The sequence below is a fragment of the Pogoniulus pusillus genome, chromosome 15, assembly GCF_015220805.1.
Source record: "Pogoniulus pusillus isolate bPogPus1 chromosome 15, bPogPus1.pri, whole genome shotgun sequence".
Taxonomy (NCBI): Eukaryota; Metazoa; Chordata; class Aves; order Piciformes; family Lybiidae; genus Pogoniulus; species Pogoniulus pusillus.
Window position 1 is genome coordinate 9,042,026 of NC_087278.1, and position 21,989 is coordinate 9,064,014.

The following is a 21,989-nucleotide window of genomic DNA, read 5'->3' on the forward strand; positions in this document are numbered from 1 at the left end:
ATTGGTCCTTCCTCAGGGCAAGGAGTCAGCTCAGCATCCCAACCTCAGATGCAAAAAACACTCTAGCAGTAGATATTTCAGCCCCTCATGCCAGCCTGCTTGGCGGATTTGCCTCCCCGAGGGCATCCAGGAGCCTGCCTGTCCCCTTCCTGCTGCCGATGGTTGCGCTCTTGTCTCCCCCATGGTGGCTCGGCAGCAGTGCCTCCGTGGCTCTGAGCTCACACGCGAGGATGGGCTAAAGTAGCGGAAAGCTGTTGGATCCTACCACAGAGTTACTGACTTCTCAGCTACAGACTGCATAGCAATCAGCGAGGGGGAGAGGCAGCCAGGGAAAGGGAGCGGAGCGCAAAGCAAGGGAGAGTGGAAGGGAGAGGGAGAATCTGGGAACTAGAGCAAGGGGGCAGTGAAAGGCATGGGGTGAGTAACAGCAGGGAAAGAGACAGCCAGGCAGGAGAGGGAGACCTGAATCCATTGCCAAGCCACAAAGTCACATCAGTGCTCCGTGGGATGGATGCTCCAGGGAGCAAAGAATTCTGAGGAGAGGCAGAGGCAGGAGGAGAACGCTGGCGTGGGCAGGGCAGAGTTAGGAGAGGAGCAGGTCGCAGTGGAGCAGGTCGTCGCTCCTCAGAGGGAAGAAAAAAAAAAACAACAAGCCAGAGGCGAGCGAGGGCTGCAGAAGAGACCTTCCTGATTCCTCCCGTCCAGCTGAGATATTTCATGGTGAGATGGAGAAACCGGTCGCTGTCCACTTCCTCTGATGTTGGCTCGGCTGGAGCAGGCTGCAGCCCTCGGCAGGACCCGGGTAAGAGGCGGTGCCGGGGCGCACTGCAGCCCTCGCTGGCATGAGATCGGGGAGGGTTTTTTCCCCTTAGCAAAATAATGCATTGTTTCATCTGCGCTGGCTCTGAGGAGCAGCTATAAATATAACTTAGAGAGAGATGCGTGGCTTCATGTGAGCGTGCCAGTGAATAATAAAGTTGCCTGTGTGCACGGCATATGCACATACGGCTGCCTGGGTGGCCATGGGCCAAGGGACAGGGGTGACTGCCTGCCTGTAAACCTCCCCAAGCTTCCCTCCTCATCCCTCGCCACCCTGCCTGGAGTCGCTTTGCAGGTGACTTCTTTTTCTCAGCTCCTTCTGTTTCCTTAGTGCCTCCTTACCTGGGGCTGGATCTTGCTCACCTCTCATTTCTCCTGTTCTACGTGGGTGAAGGTCTCAGCTGGTTCCCAGAGAAGAATGGAGCTGGAGACCTGTTCTCCAAGCACTCGGGCACAACTGGGGCTCTAGCAGCTGTCTTGGCTCTCAGACTGCCCATGCAGCTTTTCAGGATCCAGACCTGCTCACCTTTCCCTTGCCTTCCAGTTCTTCTAGTCCCAGCATGGCTGATTCTGCCAGTGGTGGTCCAACATGAACTAGACAGGCACAGTGCAAATGATCCTCTGAGTATTGGGTTTGCATGAAAGAGCTGAGGAGAAAGCCATGAATGAAATGCCAGAGAAACTCTGCCTTTGCAGAGTTTTTGTGCCAAAGTGGGAGCAGGTATGCAGGTTTGCATAGTAAAGGCAGGTCACCTCATGCGTCCCTAGTGCCACCTTCAGCTGTTAATGCCCTCCCTCCTGGGTAAATTGCCTGCAGACAACCAAACCTCTCTGCCTAGAGCTTAGAGTCTCCCATCTTCACCATTCAGCCCTGGCTTCATCCATGGCAAAGTGAATGGCAGCTCTGGGCCTCCTCCTTCTCCCCTTCCTCCCTTTCAGGGGGTGTGCTGAAAGGGGGAGTCGGTGACAGTGTACACAGGGGATGAGTGGTGGAGGTGACATGCCTCCAAGATCACCCTCAAGCTCTTCTCTGTGCCCTCCTCGGCTTCTCTGGAGGAGGTGTGCACAGAAGGTGGGAGGTGTGGAGAGGAACCTGAGGCTTGGGGTCACCTGGAGCCTGAGAAGGGACAAGGGGTGCAAGGGGAGCACATCTTGCCTAAGACTTGGGGATGTGCCCCCTCTTCATTCACCACTGGAATGCCCACAGATGCCTGAGTCATCCTGGCATGTGACCACCCCTGTTTGTAGCTGATGACAATAATAATATGTACAGGGAGAATACGTAGCTTAGGAGAGGACAGGGGGTCTTGGAGAAGAAAAGGGACAGTGAGGATGGCCACATAAAGTGTGATCTGGAAAGGTCTGATCTGGGAGCAACTGGGGCTCCCTCTCCTCTGCTTATCTCCTCTCACCTTCCTTGGATGCCAGGACCAAATCCCATGCTGTGCAGCTCTGGGAGGGGACTGGCAGCGTGTCTTGCCCCGTATGACCCCTACCATGGTTTACAAGGAAAGGCAGGAAGCAGCGAATTGGCCAGAAAGGGCATGGAAGAATGGATCCCTGTCTCTGCTGGGCCCTCCAGTCTCTGGGCCACCCCGAGTTCAGCTGCCAGCCACCGCCCTGGGAGCCCCTTGTGCCAGCAAGGGCGAACAGGCCACGGTGAGGGGTGCCTGTGCTGGGCTCTTGCTGACATCAGTGCAGATGCAGAGCAGAGCAGCTGATGGCAATCTGCCCTCAGCAAGTTCCCCCTGTCCTGTCTCGTTATCGTGCTAGGCTGGCTCAGCCCGACAGCAGGGCCTGGGGTCGATGGGTGGCTGCCGGCGCCGCAGCCATCAATGCCTCCCGCAGCCGCGTGGCTCGCAGCCTGCCGCCGGCGCTCCCGTTCCGCTGAATGGGGAGCACCGAGGGAACCGCTCCCGTTCCGCTGAATGGGGAGCACCGAGGGAACCGCTCCCGTTCCGCTGAATGGGGAGCACCGAGGGAACCGCTCCCGTTCCGCTGAATGGGGAGCACCGAGGGAACCGCTCCCGTTCCGCTGAATGGGGAGCACCGAGGGAACCGCTCCCGTTCCTCTGAATGGGGAGCACCGAGGGAACCGCTCCCGTTCCTCTGAATGGTGAGCACCGAGGGAACCGTCCCCGCTCGCCTCGCCGCGCTGCGGGACCGCGGCAGCCTAAACTCCTGTTCCTCGACCGCGCAGCTTCCCTCCCCTTACCGAGACACTGGCGCTGCTTTCTCTCCCCAGACAAGGTGGCTTTGCTGGGCATGTTTGGTCTTGAAGCCTCTTCTTGGGAGAGATGCTGATTCTCCAGCAGTGGGGGGCCCAAGGTGGGCAGGGCTACCTCTGAACTGATTCTCCCCCTCAGCTCTCTTAGACTTGTTCTCCATCAATGAAGGTGATGCCATGACCTGGGCAGATGAAGAATGTGAGCCAGCTGCAGTGCAACCCTGTCCTCAGTGTCCCAGAATGTCCCAGAGATCCATACATCTCTGTGCCCATTCCCTCAGGAGGCTGATGTCAGGCAGTTTGCCTGAAGGGGCAGTTTCAGCATTCACCCTCCAGTGCATTTGGGAAGGAGATGCCACCTGGGGCAGGTACCGGCAACGCTGGCACAGTAGCACCGCTGCTGCTTTCAATGGAGAAGCAGCAGAGGATGCAGCACAAGGTACCCTCCAGCCCAGCACTGCCCCATGCCACTGGCCAGGGCCTCCTGCTGCAATTCGGGCTGTGCTTGTGCCAGCCCCTGGCACCATGGTGGTGGGCCTGCCCCTTGCAATCTGGACGGCTGGTTTATTTCTATGGCAACATTTCTCCTGAAATACTTCAGAAGGAGCCTGGTACTGAGTGAAAAAGAGTGAGGCAGCAGCTTGGAGAGTAGACCACATCACCTCTCCTACCTCCCTTCTCATTTCCTTTTCTTCCTCCCTGCCCAGTGAGTAGCACCAGCATTGGTGCAATTAGCTGTCAGCCTCATCTCGCCTTGTCTCATCTCACCTGCCTCTCTGATGCCTCTTGCCCCTTCCCTTGCCTTTATTTTTGCTGTCCCCTGCCCCCTGACCTGCTCCCTTTCTGCATCAGGTCATGGTGCCTGCTGGCAGCCTGCTTAAGCACTCACACAGAGGGGCCCCATGGAGGAGGAGAAAGCTGCCCTCTAGCCCCATGGAGCTGCAGAGATTGGCTCCACCAGCAGCATGGTGAGTGCAGGGCTGAAGGACATTAGGGGAATCCCAGAGGTGGTACAGGCAGGTGTTCCTTCATCCCTCCAAAAACCTCAATGGCATTACAAAGAGGTGATGCCTGCCACAGGACTAGATCCCAGTGATTCTGTAAGTCCTCTCCCCTGCCATTCATGTTGACCCCACCACCAAGAAAGAGCCTAGTGTCTGAGTGGAGGCAATCAGGCAGAAGCTGTGGGAAGCACCAAGTGCCAGGGTGCAGGAGACAGGTGAGCAGGCAGGGTGCCAGCAGGGGCAAGCATCAGAGCCTGGAGGACCAGGACTATGACAGCAACTAGTAATGATGGTGGTGGGAATATCACTGGTGTAGTAGCATGCAAATGTGGCTGCCATGTCCCATGCCACATCACTCTCCCCCTGCATCCAAGCCTGTCTATACTGGCTGCTTGGGGAGTCAGTAGGCAGGGAAAGGAGGCAGGGAATGGTCCTCTGTACCTGGAGTGTTGGGTAGCACTCAGGCTTGGCATATTTCAGGTGCATTTGTTTAACCAGATGGAGCAAGCTGCTGCAGTGCAAGTCGGCAGACCTGTAGTGAAACAGTCGATCTGCTCTCCACAGGAGTGCAGGATTGCAGCTTACCTGGGATGCTCTCTCAGCAATGTCTCTGGTGTCTGGCAGGCATGACTGAAAGGGGAGAAGCTGAGACACCCTCCAGAAGCTGGTGGCTCAGCTGCACTCCTTGCTAGAGTAATGACGAGGGGTTTGGGGGGGAAATTTCTTTTTCCCAGTCACTGGTAAGTTTAGTGCTGAGCAGCCAGGCCAGGCTGGGAACTCAGCCCTTGTGCAGCAGCTGGGTGTGGAGCAGCAGCTGCAGCCTCTCTCGGTCGGGGGCTTGGCACCGAGCAGGCTTTGCCCTGGGTATTGCTCACCCTTTGCTGCTGTTGCTGTTGTAATCATCCTTCATAACCCATTTGCAGGTGCCTGCCTTGCTGGGTGCTTTGGGGAGGCACTGGCAGGTCTTTTCTGCCCTGTCAGGAGCACAAATGCATTGGGCAGGCAGATGATGTGAGCCACCCTTGCCCCCTTTTCCTGCACATCAATAACAATCCTCAGCCACCACCAGCCAAAAGCTATTTAGAGGCCTCACATGGGAAGCCTTCCTGGCCAGTACAGCACAGGAAGGGCTCTGTACTGGAGAGATGCTGAGGCACAGGGGCACTGCTGAAGGTGGTCTTTGGGGAAGTCTCCTGCAGGGCAGGATGCTCAGAAAACAGAGCTCCTGAGTTGTGGTGCTACGGGAGATGTGTAGTTGTGCAGGGAAGCTGGAAGAAGCCACCTTAGTGTACTGCAGCTGCCCAGGGTACAGGGACCTGAGGGACACTTCAGCCCTTTCATGTTTTCTGCTCTTGTGGGTTTTGCACCAACCCTTTGGAGTTCAGGCCATGGTTTGGACAGGACGGATACTGGGGGTCTATGTCAACCCCAGTGCTCCTTCAGGAGCAGGTGGCACACCATCTGCAGCCTGCCTGCCACAAAAGCCTGTCTCCTTTTTGGCCAAGAAGACAGCCCAGAGAAGGCCAGGGGCCTTCTGAGCATTTAATTTCCCTTGTGATGTTGACCACAAGGAATAACTCCCACTTATCTCACTTGATAAGACAAAGTGGGGACATCTCCCTGGCTGCTGCCCCAGCAGCATCCTCTCCTTACTTTTCTGCTTGGCTGTCCACCGGCCCCTGCTTCTTGTCCTCCCATCCCCATTTTGGCTGGAGGAGAGTGGGTGAGTGTCCATGCCAGTCCCACCAGACCCACTGTGGTGTATCTCCACTCTCAGCCAAGATCTTGGGGAGCAGACAGCTGCTTTCGCAGTGCCATTGCCTGGATGGTGCAGCCAGAGCAGGGATCACCGGGGTGGTGTGGGAGCAGGCAGGAGGTGATGCTGTCACCTTTCTGTGCCTCTTCCCAACTTTGTCATCGTAGAGACCTTTGTGTGGATCCCATTTTTATCTGTTTTTTTTTTTTCTCCCTCTCTCTCTTTTTCTCCTTCTCTCTTTGCTTTCTCCTCTCCCCCTCCCATCAGTATGTGGGCTGATCACTGCTCAAACTTTTAATTCAGATGGTAATTGGAATAATAATACGGGCAGAATCCTTCTGGCTCCATTGCTGCAGCTGGCTTCAGGGAGCTATGAATAGCTCTGAGTCACACACTGAGATGGTTTAACTTCAAATCATTTTGTTTTGTTTTGATATTACCCATCCCCAGGCTCCAGAGCTCCACAAGGGGGGAAAAAAAAAATTCCCCTGTTCTCACTCCACCCCAAAATATAAACGGGGCAGAGGCACATTGGCAAAATCCTCTTCTGGAGAGAGAAACTGGTCAGCGGCTCATGCCTTGCGGAGCAGATGGGGACTGTTGGCACTTACTTGATCTATTTATAATTATTGAACGAAAAGGCAGAAGTGTGTATATAAAAATGGTATAGAGTTGATTGCAGCTTCCTCCCCTCACCTTCCATATGTCACTTGCCTTTTTAATATGGTAAAACTCCTGCATGGTGACTGTGCCTTCGCCCGTGCTCCTACAGCACCTAGCACCCAGTCCTGCCGGCAGGGAAGAGCGAGAGCTTGGCCACTCTCTCTTGTGGTAAGACAGCCCTGTGGCACTGAGCTGCCCTACGAGCCCTGGCATGAACCCTGGGAATATTTGTGAGGAGAAGCAGAAGGGATGGAGCTACAAAGAAGATGGAGAGGACAAAATGGATGCTGCAGGTCTGCGAGGTTCTGCAAAAAGCCAAAGGGGTCCCTGCCCCTCTGCAGGTGGTTCCACTCTGACTCCCTAAGAAATGAGAAGACATCACTCATGTTGTCACCATGCCCAAGCCATCAGGATGGGTCTATGGATGCTGGTCTCCAAGCCAGACAGTGCTACACAGCCGGTAAGAGGAATAAAGGCATGAGGCACAGCGCAGCCAGCGGCTGTGGTATTGACCACAGACAGGAGGGAAGCATTTGCCAGACAGCTCCACATAAAGCAAAGACTAAGAGTGTAAAAATACCCTGTGATTTTTCCATCGGTGTTGCTCACGGCGTGCGTCCCAGAGCACCAGATATGCTTGTTATAAAAAGACAAGTGGGGGAGTGCTTCAGCGTGGACTTCTCTGCTCTGTTTCATGAGACTCTTCCACCACAGAAAAAAGGAAGGATTGACAATGTATGATCTGCTTTGGCAGAAAAGCTCTGGAGAAAGCCTGGGATGTATGAGGTGCTGCACCATGTATCGGGGATAGGGCGATGGAGGCACCGCATCAGCACCATGTGCCCTGACTTTATTAGCCCACGGATGCCTTGGAAAGAGATGGCAGCAGCCCAGCCCCATGCATCTGCTCAGGGTCAGAGCAGCACCGGGGTGGCAGTGTGGGCTGGTGTGATGGCTTGTGCTGCTGGAACACAGTGACACCCGGGAAGGTGGGGATGACTGCACCAGGGCGGCAGTGTCCCCTGTGTTGCTTAATCTAGGGCACAGGGTGGGGAAAGCGATTGGGAAGGAGGGAAGGGAAGCCCACTCTGCAGTGATGGAGGCAGCTGTTGGCCCCCAGGGATCCAGCTGTCTGACAGCTCCAATGCTGCAGGACAGTGGCTTCAAAGCCATGCTGCAGTGGCTTCCCAAAGTCCTGGGGGGCTTCCCAAAGTGCCTGGGGGCTTCCCAAAGTGCTGGGGGGCTTCCCGAAGTGCCTGGGGGCTTCCCGAAGTGCTGGGGGGCTTCCTCAGCCCATGAATATGTGGGTGCTCATGTGTGACAGCGACAAGGTGGCAGAGGAGTGGAGAGGCATCTCTCTGGACCAGTCTCCTGCCTAGCGTCTCCCAGAGTATCCCATGCTGCACCCACCAGCATGGTTTCATCTCACTCCTCAGGAGCTGCTGCTGATGGCCTGTCTTCCCCCTTCTCATATGGGTCTCAGGTAGGAAAGCAAGCTCCCAAAAAGGTCCTCAGGTATGTTCCATGGTTTGCACCTCTGTCCTTGGCACGACTTTCCTTCTCCTTGTCTGTGTGACAGGCAGCTGCCTGTTCAGGACGTGAATGTCCTTTTTGCTGAAGGGATCCCTGAGGTTCCCCCTTCATCCCATCCATGTTTCAAGTTTCTAAGGAGCAACAGGACCATGTCACAGCCATCTGAACTGAATCTGCATAAGATTCAGCCTGGTATAACCTTGCTGAATTGGTAGCATCCATTTTTCAGGCAAGGATATGCCTGGACCACCAACTGCTGTGCAGGGATGTTGGCTACCTCACCTTTTGCTGTGGCATCTCCTGGGGGACTCAGATGCTGGTGCAGCACAATGGGTCCCAGGGCTTCTCAGTTGCCTGTCTCTCTTTCCCATGGTGGCACGGTGTGCTGTGGGGGTGTGTTGAGGTGGAAGTGGTAAGTGGGTTTATTTTTGCTCGTCTCCTGGCTCGTGCCACATTGAGTTTGTGGCGCCCGGTACTGCTAACGCTTCCCTGTGCCAGCTGGCAGCAGGGGATGAATCAGACTGGCAGCAGCACAGCACGGACCCCTTGCTAGCTGACTGGCTCCAGGTGATGCCTCTGGTCAAAGCTGGTGATGTCTCTTGCCTCTGCCCAGGGTGAGCCCTGGCACCAAGACACCAGCAGCTTGATTTTGCTGCTGTCTTGGTAGCCTGCTGGGCAGAGCTGTCCCCTCTGCCCCCCTCCCCCGCCTGCCTAGGGCTGACTGATTCCTGCCCCACCCTGCATGTCCCAGGTGGCTTCAGAAGCTCATCTCTGCCCACTGGCAGCATGGGCTTTGTGACCACAAGGGTCCAGCTTATTCTCCTACTGCCAAAAAAGCACTTCTGCAGTTGATTGGTTCCTTTCCACCCTCCACCCCCTCCCCCCTGTCACACCTCACTGCGGGAGCTGAAGTCAGACGGTGACATCACAGATCTTGGTGATTCCTGTTGTCCCCATGGCAAGGACACACAGATGCCTGGTCCTCCTCTCTGCTCCCTCCAAAACACCCTGGTGAGCTATCTAAATGGAGGGGGTTTGGTGACTTCCTCTTCCTTCACAAGTGTCACTGAGGGTCCAGAAGTTGGCACCTTGCTTGTGAGTGTCACCTGCCTGCATGCCCCGTGTTCCAGGAGGACAGTTTGGATACCCCCACTCGCTCCAGCCCAAACCATCCTGAAAAATGTCGTGGCTGCAGGACATCTCTGGGGCAATGGAAAGGATCTGCCTAGGATCTCAGGGCTTGGAAGATGATGATGACAACGATGACAAATTCAGCTACTCCTGTCACTCCTTACATCCTCCAACCCAGTGCAAGAGCTACGACAGCTTGGGTGACAGTCAAGTAGAGGATCTGGGAGAACCCATCCCACTTTCCCTAAATCTCAGGCACTCTTACATGGTGAAAGACAGAGTGAAAAACAAAATGTATGCCAAGAGGTTGGCTGAACACGCACTGGAGCTTGGGGAGGAAGCTCAGGAGTTTCAGAAGCCGTTTTATGAAGACACAGAAACTCCTGGTGGCTTGTCCAGAGCTGAGTGCCACAGCTGGACCAATCATCTCCCTGTGCATCAAAGGCTGCATGTTCTCCAAACTGCCAGTACAACACCGGGTGGCTCTTATGACTCTCTCCAGTGTAGCATGGGCAAACACTTGGGGACTGATGACTTTGCCCCATGGGCCCATGCCAATGACCCTTATCTGGGACACCCAGAGCACACATGGGGAGCAGAGCCCCACATGCTGCATGAGCAGACCATCGAGGACAGAGAGGTCCCCTCCATGTTGCTGACATACAATGTGCTCAGGACAGAGAACACCAAGCTCAAGAGGGTGATCAGGAGCATGCAGAGCTCCTTGGAGAGACAGGCATGCACCGTACAGAAGCTGGAGAAGCATCTGAGGGCCAGGCTGGCCAAAGAGGAGAGGAAAGCCCAAGAGCTGCAGTACTTTGTCCATCAGACTGAGTGGAGCCTCTCTCTAATGACCCAGCGGGCAATGGATGCAGAAAGCAATGTGGAGAAGCTGAAAGAGGAGATCTCTGTTCTCCAGAGAGAGCTGGAGTGCTCCAAGGCAGAGAACAAAAACCTGAAAGCAGGCCAAACAATGGACATGGGGGCAGTGAAGCACAACATAGACTTTGCTTTGCAGAACCTCCACAAGATATTAGTGGGTGCAAACTGGTCCATCAGCCAGCTTGCCTCTGGAGCACAGTCTCTCTATTTTGTTGCTGAGGTCCTCAGATCTACTGGCAGAATTTCCAAAGCTGAAGCAGAAAAAGAGCTGTGAAGCCAGTTCTGTGAAGGTCTCATGGATGAGGATATGGACCAAGACCACAGAACTTCCACTACAGCTTATACTAAAACCGTTTACTTGAAGTGTGTGTTCAGATTTGTAGCCTTTATTCTTCAAGGAAATAGTTTTCTTATCCTTAAGTACAAATTCTTAGTGATGTACTTGTACTCACTGATGCTCTGCTCTGGCACTGTGGAACTAGCAATAAGCCTTTCCTAGGCTCTGAGCTGCAAGGTCCAGCCATGGTGGGTGCTGCACAGGAAGCTGTGTCACTGCTCTGGCAAAGTTGAGCTCCTCTGTGGGAGCCAGGAGGGAGCACAGCAGCGTGAGATGCAGCACTCTTACTCTGTGTGCACTTACCTTCCTTTAAGCAAAGCCCTTGCTTTTCACCTTCTCAGTGAGGAAGGGAAGGTGAGGAGCAGAGATCCAGGTGCTGCTGCACATGCTTACAGAAGTTCCTTAGGTCTTCTTTCCTCTTCTTCTGGAGGAGGCCAACTGCCTGGGCTGGAAATCCAAAGCCACTTTCCAGCAGCTGGGGAAAAGGTGGTGGTAGACAGAAATCTTTAGGAAGTTGTGAAGTATCCACATGTGTGAGCTGTGGCAGTGCCTTTCCTCCTCTCTCAATGTCAGTGACAGTGACTAAGGATCAGCTTGGCTTGTCCAGGGTGGCTAAGCAAGAGGATGCCATAGCTCTTCTGGCTGGTGTTAGCATAGAGAGGCATACCCACATTGCTTGCCTCTCTCACCTCCTTAGGACCTGTGAGACTCTGTAGTCCAAACTCAGCACGCAATCACTGAATATACATCTTAGCTTTATTCCAGCAGGACCACCTGTGGGCAGGGAGTGACCTTTTTTTATCACTTAGTCATCCCTCAGTGTTTCTGGTGAATTTAGGTTACTGACTTCAGCCTCTGCTGCAGGTTTACCCAGCTGCACAACACAATTTCCCCTATCTGGCCAAACCAACCCTCCTTAGAGCCCTACACACTGCAAGGTGATGAGTGGGTGGCTGCTGGCAGAGTTTGGTGCCAAAGTGTTTTTTTCCTGATGGGAGTTTTGAGGCAGCTGTTCCCTTTTACCTCTATATGGTAAGTTGTTGACTACAAGGTTGCTGTCTTCTCCTGGTTCCATAATACCTTGGGTCTGAACAACCATGTTTGTGCTGCCACAGAGCTTAAACTGCCTCAGTAGCCTTGGTCTCTGGAAGAGAAACTTCTGGTTTATCTTAATTTCAGACACCACAGTGCTTGCACATCAGAGATGATGTCTGCAGCTACTTACTTTCTGTTTTCTGGTCTGGGCTCCTAATTTGGGAAGTCTGGTGGACAGCCCCAGTCAGGTGAAGCTCCCTTTTGCAACACTGGTGATGAGACAAGGATAGTTCTCAACAGCTTTCCCATCCCAGGCAAGATCACTTGCTGCTCTTCTCTTCTGTCCATGCACGACCACTGGCAAGTTGCTCTAAACCTTGTATCTGACCCCAAAATACTTGGATTTTCCCCAGATATGGCAATCACTGGTTGTCCAGTGGTGAGGCTGAGAGGAAGCAAACTAGCTGTCCCCGTCTGTGTCCTGTGCTCCATCTGCACAGCTGCTGTAATCCAAAGGCTACAGTGCAGGATCAGCATGGGTGTACAAAGCCCTGCCTAATCTCTGAGTCATTACTCCCGCACTGCATACTTCCCAGCAGCTCTGGGCAGGTGGTATAGGTCAGCTCTGGAGCCTTCAGTCTGCCCATTCTTCAGTTCAGGGAGGACTGGGCCGGGGCATAACATCTGTTGGACATCCTTCCCCAGGGTTCTGCTGACGACCTGCTCCTTGGATGCTGTACACAGGGCATGTCACAAGGTCTGTTTGCTCTAACTGCCTTCTCCTCAGCTACCCTACAGCCTTTCCTTGCCAGCAGTTCTCCTTCTTCTTACCTGTTGCTTTTATTATCTTCTTTTAAACTGGGGGGTGGGGGGGAGATGCTTTTCACCCCCTGGAAATAAATCCCCTCTAGATCAGGCTGGGTGGGCAGGAATCTCTCAGGGTAGCCATGCATGTCCATGCTTTGTGAGCCCTTGTGTATGAGGTATTTAGCCTGCCTGAGCTCTCATCCTACTGTAAGCTATGATATTAATATAAGGGCTCAGGACAAGGGCCCTGCAAGCTCGTCAGCCATTGTGCCCTTGACCTGGAGAGCAGTGACTACCTGGCCTTGCACCTCTCCTGGTGGTAGGTGCTGGGGACCATGAAGGCTGCAGACTGTGGTGTGATGCTCAGTGAACACCCCCAGACCTCTCCGGAGCAAAAGGCTGTGAGCCCTGCACCCTGGGACTGGGACAAGTGCTGTCAGGGCAGGCTCTAACTGGTTCTGCCTCTTCCTTCTCTGCAAGGCACATGCCCAGGAGCAGTCACAATGGCAGTGTGGGTCCCAGCTCACCAGAGGTGAAACCTGGAGCTGCCTGGTCCCATGTGAGTGGTGCTGCATGAGATCCTGTGCCCTTCCAGCTCCTGTGGCCCCCTGACACCTGTTGATAGAGTGAGCCATGGGCAGCGTCAGAGTCAATCGGTAAGTAACCCTCTCAAGGACTGCTGCTCCCCTTCATATCTTGGTCTTCCTCACCTGGCCACTCAGGCCATACCCTCAGCCTGCTTGTCATAGAATCAATCATAGAATAGTTTAGGTTGGAAGGGACCTCAAAGATCATCCATTTCCAACCCCCTGCCATAGGCAAGGATATCTCCCACTAGAACAGGTTGCTCAAGGCCACATCCAACTTGGCCTTGAACACCTCCAGGGACAGAGCAGCCACAACCTCCCTGGGCAGCCTGTGCCAGTGTCTCACCACCCTCACTGAAAAGAACCCTTTCCTAACATCTAGTTTGAATCTCTCCTCTGCCAGTTTAAACCCATTACTCCTTATCCTGTCATTACAAGACCTTGTCAATAGTCCCTCCCCAGCCTTCCCGTAGGTCCCTTTCAGATACTGGAAGGCCACTATAAGGTCTCCTTGAAGCCTTCTCTTCTCCAGGCTGAAGAGCCTCAGCTCTCATAGCCTGTCCTCATAGCAGAGCTGCTGCAGCCCTCTGAGCCTCTTCGTGGTCTCCTCTGGACTCACTCCAGCAGTTCCATGTCCTTCCTGTGTTGGGGGCTCCAGAACTGCACACACTACTCCAGGTGGAGTCTGACGAGAGCAGAGCAAAGGGGCAGAATCCCCTCCCTTGCCTGCTGCCCACACTGCTCTTGCTGCAGCCCAGCACACAGTTGCTGTCTGGGCTGCACTCACACTGCAGCCTCATGTTGAGCTTTTCATCACCCCAGACCCCCAGGTCCTTTTCCTCAGGGTTGCTCTTAGCCATTTTCCACCCAGCCTGGAGTTGTGCTTGGGCTTGCGCTGACCCAGGTGCAGGACCTTACACTTGGCCTTGTTGAATTTCATGAGGTTGGCCTGGGCCCACCTCTGCAGCCTGTCCAGGTCCCTCTGGATGGCATCCCTGCCCTCTAGCAAGTCGACTGTGCCACACAGCTTGGTGTCATCTGCAGACTTGCTGAGGGTGCACTCGGTTGCTCTGTCACTGGTAACGATGTTAAACAGCACTGGTCCCAGCACTGACCCCTGAAGGATGCCACTTGGCACTGTCTCCAGGTGGACATTGTGCCTTTCAGTATATTCTTCTCAAATGACCTGCCAGGGGCCCTTCTGCTCCAGGTATGGTTCCTCTGTCATTCCCCAGTCCAAAACACTCTGTATGTGGGTGGGGGCAGTGCTTGGAGGAGTACTATGGAGGAGAAGCAGAGCACTGCAAGGTGCTGGACTGAAGTTACCAATTCCAGCAGCACTGCAGAAAACTCTATCTCCTGAAGGAATGACAACTGCAGTCACAAAGTCCATGCTGGTGAGCTCCAGATGACATGTCAACACCATGGAGTGGGAAGGAGACACTGCCAACCTGAGGGGGACCTGAGAGGTTGCAGCTCCATCATCACAATGGCAGAGCTGTTTCAGTGGGGCTGTGCACTTGCTTAATTTCTTCAGTGGTCAGAGCAGCTTCTGTCATCATACCCCAACAGCACATGAAGGGCAGTGGCAGTGCCATCTGCAAGGGAGGGCCAAATGTCTCCTAGAAAGCATGTGAGTAGCTTCTGCCAGGGAAACTGCCAGTGCTTTGACTGTTGATCTCCAAATGACACCTTTGGCTTCAGATGCAGGATGCTGGGAGCCACACATGTTGCTGTGGCAACAGAATTGTCCTGAGCACAATAAGTGTATAAACATTGTCACCAATGTACCATGTAATCGGTGAGGAGAGAGGAGGAGAAAATAACAGCTCCTGGCTTTACATAACATCGAGGCCAAAACGCGGCCAGACTGTGAGCGCTTGCTGCCAGGCTTCACAGCTGTCCCAGATGCTGTCAGGTTTTGAAGCTTTGGATCTCTTCTCACCACAAAAGCTAGAAGGTGGCACAGTACTGCAAGCTTCTCATTATTTTGCTAGATACAACCTCCCGACGACTGAGCTCCACCAGTTTGGTCAGGGTGGCACCAAAGTGCAACACCCTGGGAAATGTGTGGCTGTGAACCTCAACACCATGGTATGGTAGCCCTGTGAGCCACCCAAGTGTCTCCCACCCTCACTGTCTCAACGGCCACTGTTATTCTTCAAGCATTTCTGCTGGGAATGCCTGTTTCTTCTCTTCTAGGTACAGCATCGTCTCAACTGAAGAGGAGGGACAGAAGGTCTCTGCACTGGGCAGCATGAACGGGCACAGCCGGAACGGGAAGGGCCACGCTCCCCGGCGGAAGCACCGCAACCGCTTTGTGAAGAAGAACGGCCAGTGCAACGTCTACTTTGCCAACCTCAGCAACAAGTCTCAGCGCTACATGGCTGACATCTTCACCACCTGCGTGGACACGCGCTGGCGGTACATGCTTATGATCTTCTCCGCCGCCTTCCTGGTCTCCTGGCTCTTCTTTGGCTTCCTCTTCTGGTGCATTGCTTTCTTCCATGGTGACCTCAACGCACCGGTGGTGGGAGGTGGTCCCTCCCTCCTCAAACCCTGCATCATGCACGTGAACAGCTTCCTAGGGGCTTTTCTTTTCTCAGTGGAGACACAGACAACCATTGGGTATGGCTTTCGCTGTGTGACTGAGGAGTGCCCGCTGGCTATCATGGCGGTTGTGGTCCAGTCTATTGTGGGCTGCGTTATTGACTCTTTCATGATTGGCACTATCATGGCCAAGATGGCAAGGCCCAAGAAGCGGGCCCAGACTCTCCTCTTCAGTCACCATGCAGTTATCTCAGTGCGGGATGGCAAACTGTGCCTCATGTGGCGGGTGGGCAACCTGAGGAGGAGCCACATTGTGGAGGCCCATGTCCGAGCTCAGCTCATCAAGCCCTACATGACAGAGGAAGGAGAATACCTCCCGCTGGACCAGAGGGACCTAAATGTGGGCTATGACGTGGGCCTCGATCGTATATTTTTGGTCTCCCCCATTATTATCGTTCACGAGATTGATGAGGAGAGCCCACTTTATGGGATTGGCAAGGAGGAGCTGGAGACGGAGAACTTTGAGATTGTTGTTATCCTGGAGGGGATGGTGGAAGCCACGGCCATGACCACACAGGCACGAAGCTCTTACCTTGCTAGTGAAATCCTCTGGGGTCATCGTTTTGAGCCAGTGGTGTTTGAGGAGAAGAATCACTACAAAGTAGATTACTCACGCTTTCACAAGACCTATGAAGTAGCTGGCACACCTTGCTGCTCTGCCCGGGAGCTGCAAGAGAGCAAGATGACTATCCTGCCTTCTCCCCCACCTCCCAGTGCCTTCTGCTATGAGAACGAGCTGGCTCTTGTCAGCCAAGATGAAGACGAAGATGATGATGAAGTGGGCGTGGTGTTAGGGGGCAGCACCAAGGAGGAGGGAGGTGTCATCCAAATGATGGATTTTGGGAGCCACCTGGACCTGGAACGACTGCAGGCAACTCTTCCCCTAGATACGATCTCATACCGCAGGGAGTCGGCCATCTAACTCCTCCAACCTCTCCATTTCACACCTGTTGCCCATCATCTCCTCCTCTATTCTGCACCCACACGTAGCTGGATAAGTCCCTTGACCACCAAAAAATGCCTCCCACAACTGCTCTCAGCCTGTGAGTACACCAAGGCACAGAGCTGCTCTGATATATACTCCCTTTCCCACGAAGTCATGCTGCCTGGAAGAGGAGTAAGGCTACACTACTTCTATGCGTGCAGTGTGAGCTAGGGCCCCTTTCCTGCCCAGAGCCAGGAGAGCAGCATGCCTGTTTTCTTATCTCTGGAGAAGTGACAGGAGCCCCTGCCCTCAGTGGACAGACTGGCACTCACAGCAAACCTTTCTGCTGCTGAGGCAACAGCAGACTTTGCGTCCCACCTCGACATGAGTAGTCCCCACGGCTGTCAAGAGTCATGACCTTCACTTGGAGAGGAGCAGCACCTAAGCACTGACCAAATGAGGCTGGATGGGAAAGTTTAGGACTCCTGGAGGGAGTGGAGAAGGATATCAAGAGAGTGCTTTACTTGCATGTTTATTGCTTTATTGCACATGACTCTTTCTTTGTACACAAACCAGAGTGAGAACTGAAATCCATATTCTCCCACTGCAAATGCCAAGCTAGGAGGCAAGGACACTCTGTAACCTATTCTGTACTCTCCTTGGCTTTTGGCACCTGTCACCTCCAGAAGCAGCTCAGCTCCATGGACTAAGATCTCCATGGACTCAGACCAAACTCTCCCAGTCCTCTCCTGAAATCCTGGCAGAGGAGGCAGGGCCCCATGCTTGCACACTCAGACTGCTCCCTGATGTGGTGCGGCTGGGATGACAGACAAGTGGCCTGACTGGACAGCAGACCCTTGATTTTCTCCTTCCATCTCCTCTGTTCTTCTCCCTGCTGCCATCAGCTGTAAAATGAAATTTGTAACTATTTATTTTTAATAAAGTCTATTATCCCAGGGAGAGGGTTGGAAGCAAAGGAGAGATCCCAAGACTGCAGCCTGGTACAGAGACTTATGACAGTTATTAGTGTGGTGTTTGCTGCTTGTACACTGCTGGTGCCTGGAAGCTCCACCACAAGGGCTCCCTTGTTTTGGGCCTCTCTGGTAATGACCTGTAATAAGAGGCTCAGAGAATTTTCTTGAGGAGAAGATCATAAAAAATGCATGAAAGAAGCATCTGAATTAAAATTACCAGTAGGATGGGTCAAGCAATCCTGCTTGCTTTGAAGATAAAGAGAGTTTTGCTGAGGGAAGGGTTATAGATACACTTGATGAAGAGGCAGAGATGTGTAAGGCATTGCTGTAGATGTAAGACTCAAAAAAAATACAGAAACCTCAAAGCTTCTTTTTTTGATAGAGGCAAGCAAGATACAGGGGAAAGGAGAGAGAACATCAGCCAGAGTTAGACCTGTAACATCACTTTGCTGTTACTTAGAAGATAGGGAAACCTGGTGAGCCTTTTTTCTTCAGGAGCAGCAGAATCACCCCTTCAAGACTAGGTGACATGAGAACAGAAAGACAAGCAGGTAAGTCAGGAAACTGCTCTGAGCACGCAACAGTTGTGCTATGGGGAGAACGGCTGAAGAAATTATGTCCCAACCAACCTCTGATGTACAAAGCAGAAAAATAGCATCTCAATATCAAATTGGAATTGGTTCAAGAAGCAAGAGGAAGCGGGGAAGAAGCAGAAGGGGAAGGAAGGAAATAGCAGGAGAGGAAGAAGCGGGCACAGCAGGCAGGCGGAGGAGGAAGGGAAAAAGAAGAGGAGAAAATGACATATATGGGAGTGCAGATGAGAAAGACCAAGGATAGACTAACAAGATGTGTTTAGACCCAGATGTGGCCGTTTCTCACCCTGGCACACAGGCTTTGTGGGGACAGCTGTCCTGCACAGCTTTGTTCTGCAACCAAGCAGTGATCTGTCTATGGGAAGCCTTGCCAAAAGGGAAGGATAGCAGGTGGGAGAGAAGAACAGGCAGGTGACAACTGAATCATAGAGCACCAGGAGAGCCGGGAGGAAAGGAAGGGGATCACTCCTGATGCTTCTCTTTCCTCCTATTGGGCACAGAGTAGGGGCAGAAGCTCGTGGGTCCTGGTGACTCCTGTTTTTTTTCCCAGGTATGATCATAGAATCACAGAATCAAACAGGTTGGAAGAGACCTCCAAGCTCATCTAGTCCAACCTATCACCCAGCCCTAGCCAATCAACTAGACCATGGCACTAAGTGCCTCATCCAGTCTTTTTTTGAACACCTCCAGGGACAGTGACTCCATCACCTCCCTGGGCAGCCCACTCCAATGGCAAACCACTCTCTCTGTAATCACTCTCTCTGATTTGATATGCAGTCTTACTGTTCCATGTGCCCCACCTCTGCCCTATCTTTCCTCCCCATTGCTAATCAATGAAGTTGCTTCCTTCTTTTATTATTTATTTCTTTTCCCCAGAGGGAATAAGCAGGGGCTGGTATTGACCTGGCTTTTAATACAGCTTTCAGAGCTGTGTGCCTGTCACTGGCCATGGCAGCGGAAACAAACTAATGGACTGAGAGAGAAGGACTCATGTGTGAGGACACGAGCATCCAGGGCACAGACTGTGGTGGTGGCCTCCAGGGGAGGGGGAACTTACATGGTTGGGCTCCCCCTCACCAAAGTACAGCATCCTTTGTAGGTGGATGGCAGCACTGGGTGGGAATGAAGTGCTCTTGAGAGGCTTGTCTCCAAGAAGTGAGTGTCCAGGGAAGCCAAGCAGCTGAGGTGCACCAAGGCCATGGGCATGCACAGCTGGTGGTGGGGGAGAGGTGTGTGTGAAGCAGCACTGCTATTCCTTCCTTTAGATGGCAAAACTCTTGGGAAGAAAATTGCAAGAAGAATGCAATAATGTTAAGGGAACAAGCATCACATAGCCACACTGGGATCCCAACTCACTCCACATGTTTGAATCATGGCATGCTTGGCATCATGGTGAAGACACCAAAGCATTGAGGAAAACCCAACTAAACCTGATGTGCACAATAAAACTGGGAGAAAGCTGGCAATGCTGTCACATCATTGGAGAGAGGAGAGAGATGAGGAGGACATGAGAGAGAATGGGATGAAGGGAGGGGACAGAGGGAAGGAGAGGAACAGCCAGAGTGCAAGAGAACAGAGGTGATGGGTAAAGTTCTGCTCATCAGGCACTCTTCCTGCAGGTCACAGAACCACAGAATCATAGAATTGTTTTGGTTGGAAAAGACCTTTAAGATATGTGCTTATGTTGCCAAAACAGAATGTTCCTTGGGCACACACAGCCCATCTGACAGCATGGTGCAGCCACCCTGCCAAGTAAAAAGTGGTCTCCTGCCTCTGCAAGCTGCACACACACAGAGGCTTTGCTGGCACACAGCTCTACATGTGTCCTTCCACACAGGTACTTTTGTACCTACACACTTGAATCACAAAGTAGTCATGCATAAGTACACACTGCACATACCTACATGTGTATGCACAACCCATCCTAAACCCATGACTTCATCCCATAAACACCTGATGATGTACACATACATGCCATGGGACAGCAACATCCATCTTGACAGGCATCTCTCTGGCTGCATGCTGGGCACTCCTTTATGCAGCCCATGAAGTGCCACAGGAGAATTCTCCTTGGAAGGCTGTTTTCTGCAGGAAAAGAATGGAAGTTTTTAAGGAGTCTGCAAATGTCTCTCCAAGTCATTCACAACTGTAAACACAGATGATATTTTGGCTTTTCATAGAACATGTGGAGCATCACCTTTCAGGTAGGGGATATTTTCTTACCCTCTGCTTACCAGAGAAGATACCTCTATTACACATAAGGGCATGATGTCCCTGAGCTTGCTCTTTCCTCCAGAAACTGATTGCTTGGCCTTAATCCCGAGGGGCTGGCAGCTTGCTTTTCAGGAAGAAGACATTGCCTCTTTGTTTCTCTGCCCATGACCTGTATTTCTTACCTTTCTTACTTCTGAACAGATTCCTTGGCTTGTTTTTAAAAAGCTATTCAAATACCAGAAAAATAATGAGAAGAAGACCTTTTTTCCTATGAGTAAGATCCAGGCAGTGGTTCAGATCCTCCAACCCATGACAACTAACTACATTGCTGTCACCCTTGCCAGCTTTCAGATGAATGTCGTTGTTTTAAATGACACTTGAGAAACTCGTTTCATGTTTTATTTTTGGTGGCACTTTTGGAGAACCCTTTTGAAAAGAAACCATTATTGGCACCTTTCAACTCACCCAAAGCTTGCTCAGCAAAACATTTTGATACTCACTGTGACTAAAAATACTTTCAAGAAACATAACTAATATCTCAAATGTGGAGAAAATAGGCTTGGATTTCCATGGTCAGGAAATGGCACTGAAAATGTCCATGCTGATGAATGAACACATTACTTGTGAACGTGCTCAGTTACATCCAGGTTTTGCCCAGGAGCAGAGCAGGGCACATGGCACTGCCCTAGCATCTGCATGCAAGTTCATGACCTCTGTGCAGCAAAAAACTCCGCTGCTCGCTTTGAGTTTAATGCTCTTGTTGGTCTTTGCAGGAGGGTTTGAGCTCTCTCAGAGCTTTTGGACAGGCAGTACAAAGTGGCCATGGTTGGCCATAGCCAAAAAAACCCCAAGCAAACAAAAAAACCCCTAACCTCCAAAAACACAAGCCAGAAAAAAAAAAGAAGCTTTACTTTTCCAGGCCATTAAGGGCTTGCTCTTGGCCCCGTGAAGTCGATGAGACCTTTGCCATTGCCCGTGGAAAGAGCAGAGCTGGGCCCTAATGGAGCATCACTATCGGAAAACCCCGCGGGCACCGGCCCCGTGCTAAGTCCGCAGAGCTGGGACAGACTATTTCTGGCTGTGCAGGAGGGAGAGAAGAGGGAAGGCAGGCGGCTGCGGTGCGGAGAGCGCAGGGTGGGGTAGAGTAGGGCCAGCTGGGGCAGCCCCCGCTGGGGCAGGTAAAGGGACAACAGAGGGGAGGGCAGGGGAGGCAGTCCGTCGACGCAGCCGCCCGGAGCAGGGTATACCATGGCGGGGGGATGCCACACCAGAAGGGGATGAGACGGTAGACAGTTCTTGCAGGGGCCACGCAAGCTTCTCGTACACCATGGTCAGCAAGGGCGAGGTTCCTGCCCTCCCCGGCCCGGTGCGTGCCCGCCAGCAGGGCGCGGCGCAGCGAGGCGCGGCGCAGGGGCACAAGCGGCAGGAGTCCGGTGGTTCCCGGCCTCAGAGCACCACCTAGAGATGAAAGTAAGGTTGGCAACCCGGCAGGTCCCGGCTTTCCGCAGGTCCCGGTTCCCCAGGCTGGTCCAGTGCTGCCGCCGGTCCCGGGGCTGGTTCTCCGGGCAGTGTTGTGTGGCTCAGAGCAGTCAGTAGGGGGTGGAAACATTTGCTCTTCATCGATTCACTGAATCACAGAATGGTTCGGGTTGGAAAGGATCTTAAAGACCATCTACCCCGGACATGGGTAGGTGAAACTTCCACTAGACTGAGTTGTTCAAAGCCACATCCAGCCTGGCCTTGAACACTTCCAGGATGAGGCATCCACGGATTCTCAAGGCAACCTGTTACAGCGTTTCACTTCCCTCACAGTAAAGAGTTTCTTCGGAATGTCTAATTTAAATCCGTTCTCTTTTAACTTGAAACTGTTACCCTTCATACTACCACGGCAC

At 52.9% G+C, this 21,989-nt stretch overlaps 2 protein-coding genes across 2 annotated transcripts; both read left to right on the forward strand.

Moving 5' to 3' along the window:
- Positions 1-209: 209 nt before the first annotated feature.
- Positions 210-19,349, forward strand: KCNJ4 (potassium inwardly rectifying channel subfamily J member 4). The gene is made up of 3 exons (XM_064155257.1): positions 210-802; positions 12,675-12,850; positions 14,984-19,349. Exons 2-3 carry the CDS (start codon positions 12,828-12,830, stop codon positions 16,311-16,313), a joined length of 1,353 nt encoding a protein of 450 aa, XP_064011327.1. The 5' UTR covers positions 210-802; positions 12,675-12,827; the 3' UTR covers positions 16,314-19,349.
- Positions 8,729-10,431, forward strand: LOC135181549 (endosome-associated-trafficking regulator 1-like). Its single transcript, XM_064154793.1, has one exon. The coding sequence runs from the start codon at positions 9,183-9,185 to the stop codon at positions 10,287-10,289; it is 1,107 nt and encodes a 368-aa protein (XP_064010863.1). The 5' UTR covers positions 8,729-9,182; the 3' UTR covers positions 10,290-10,431.
- Positions 19,350-21,989: the final 2,640 nt, after the last annotated feature.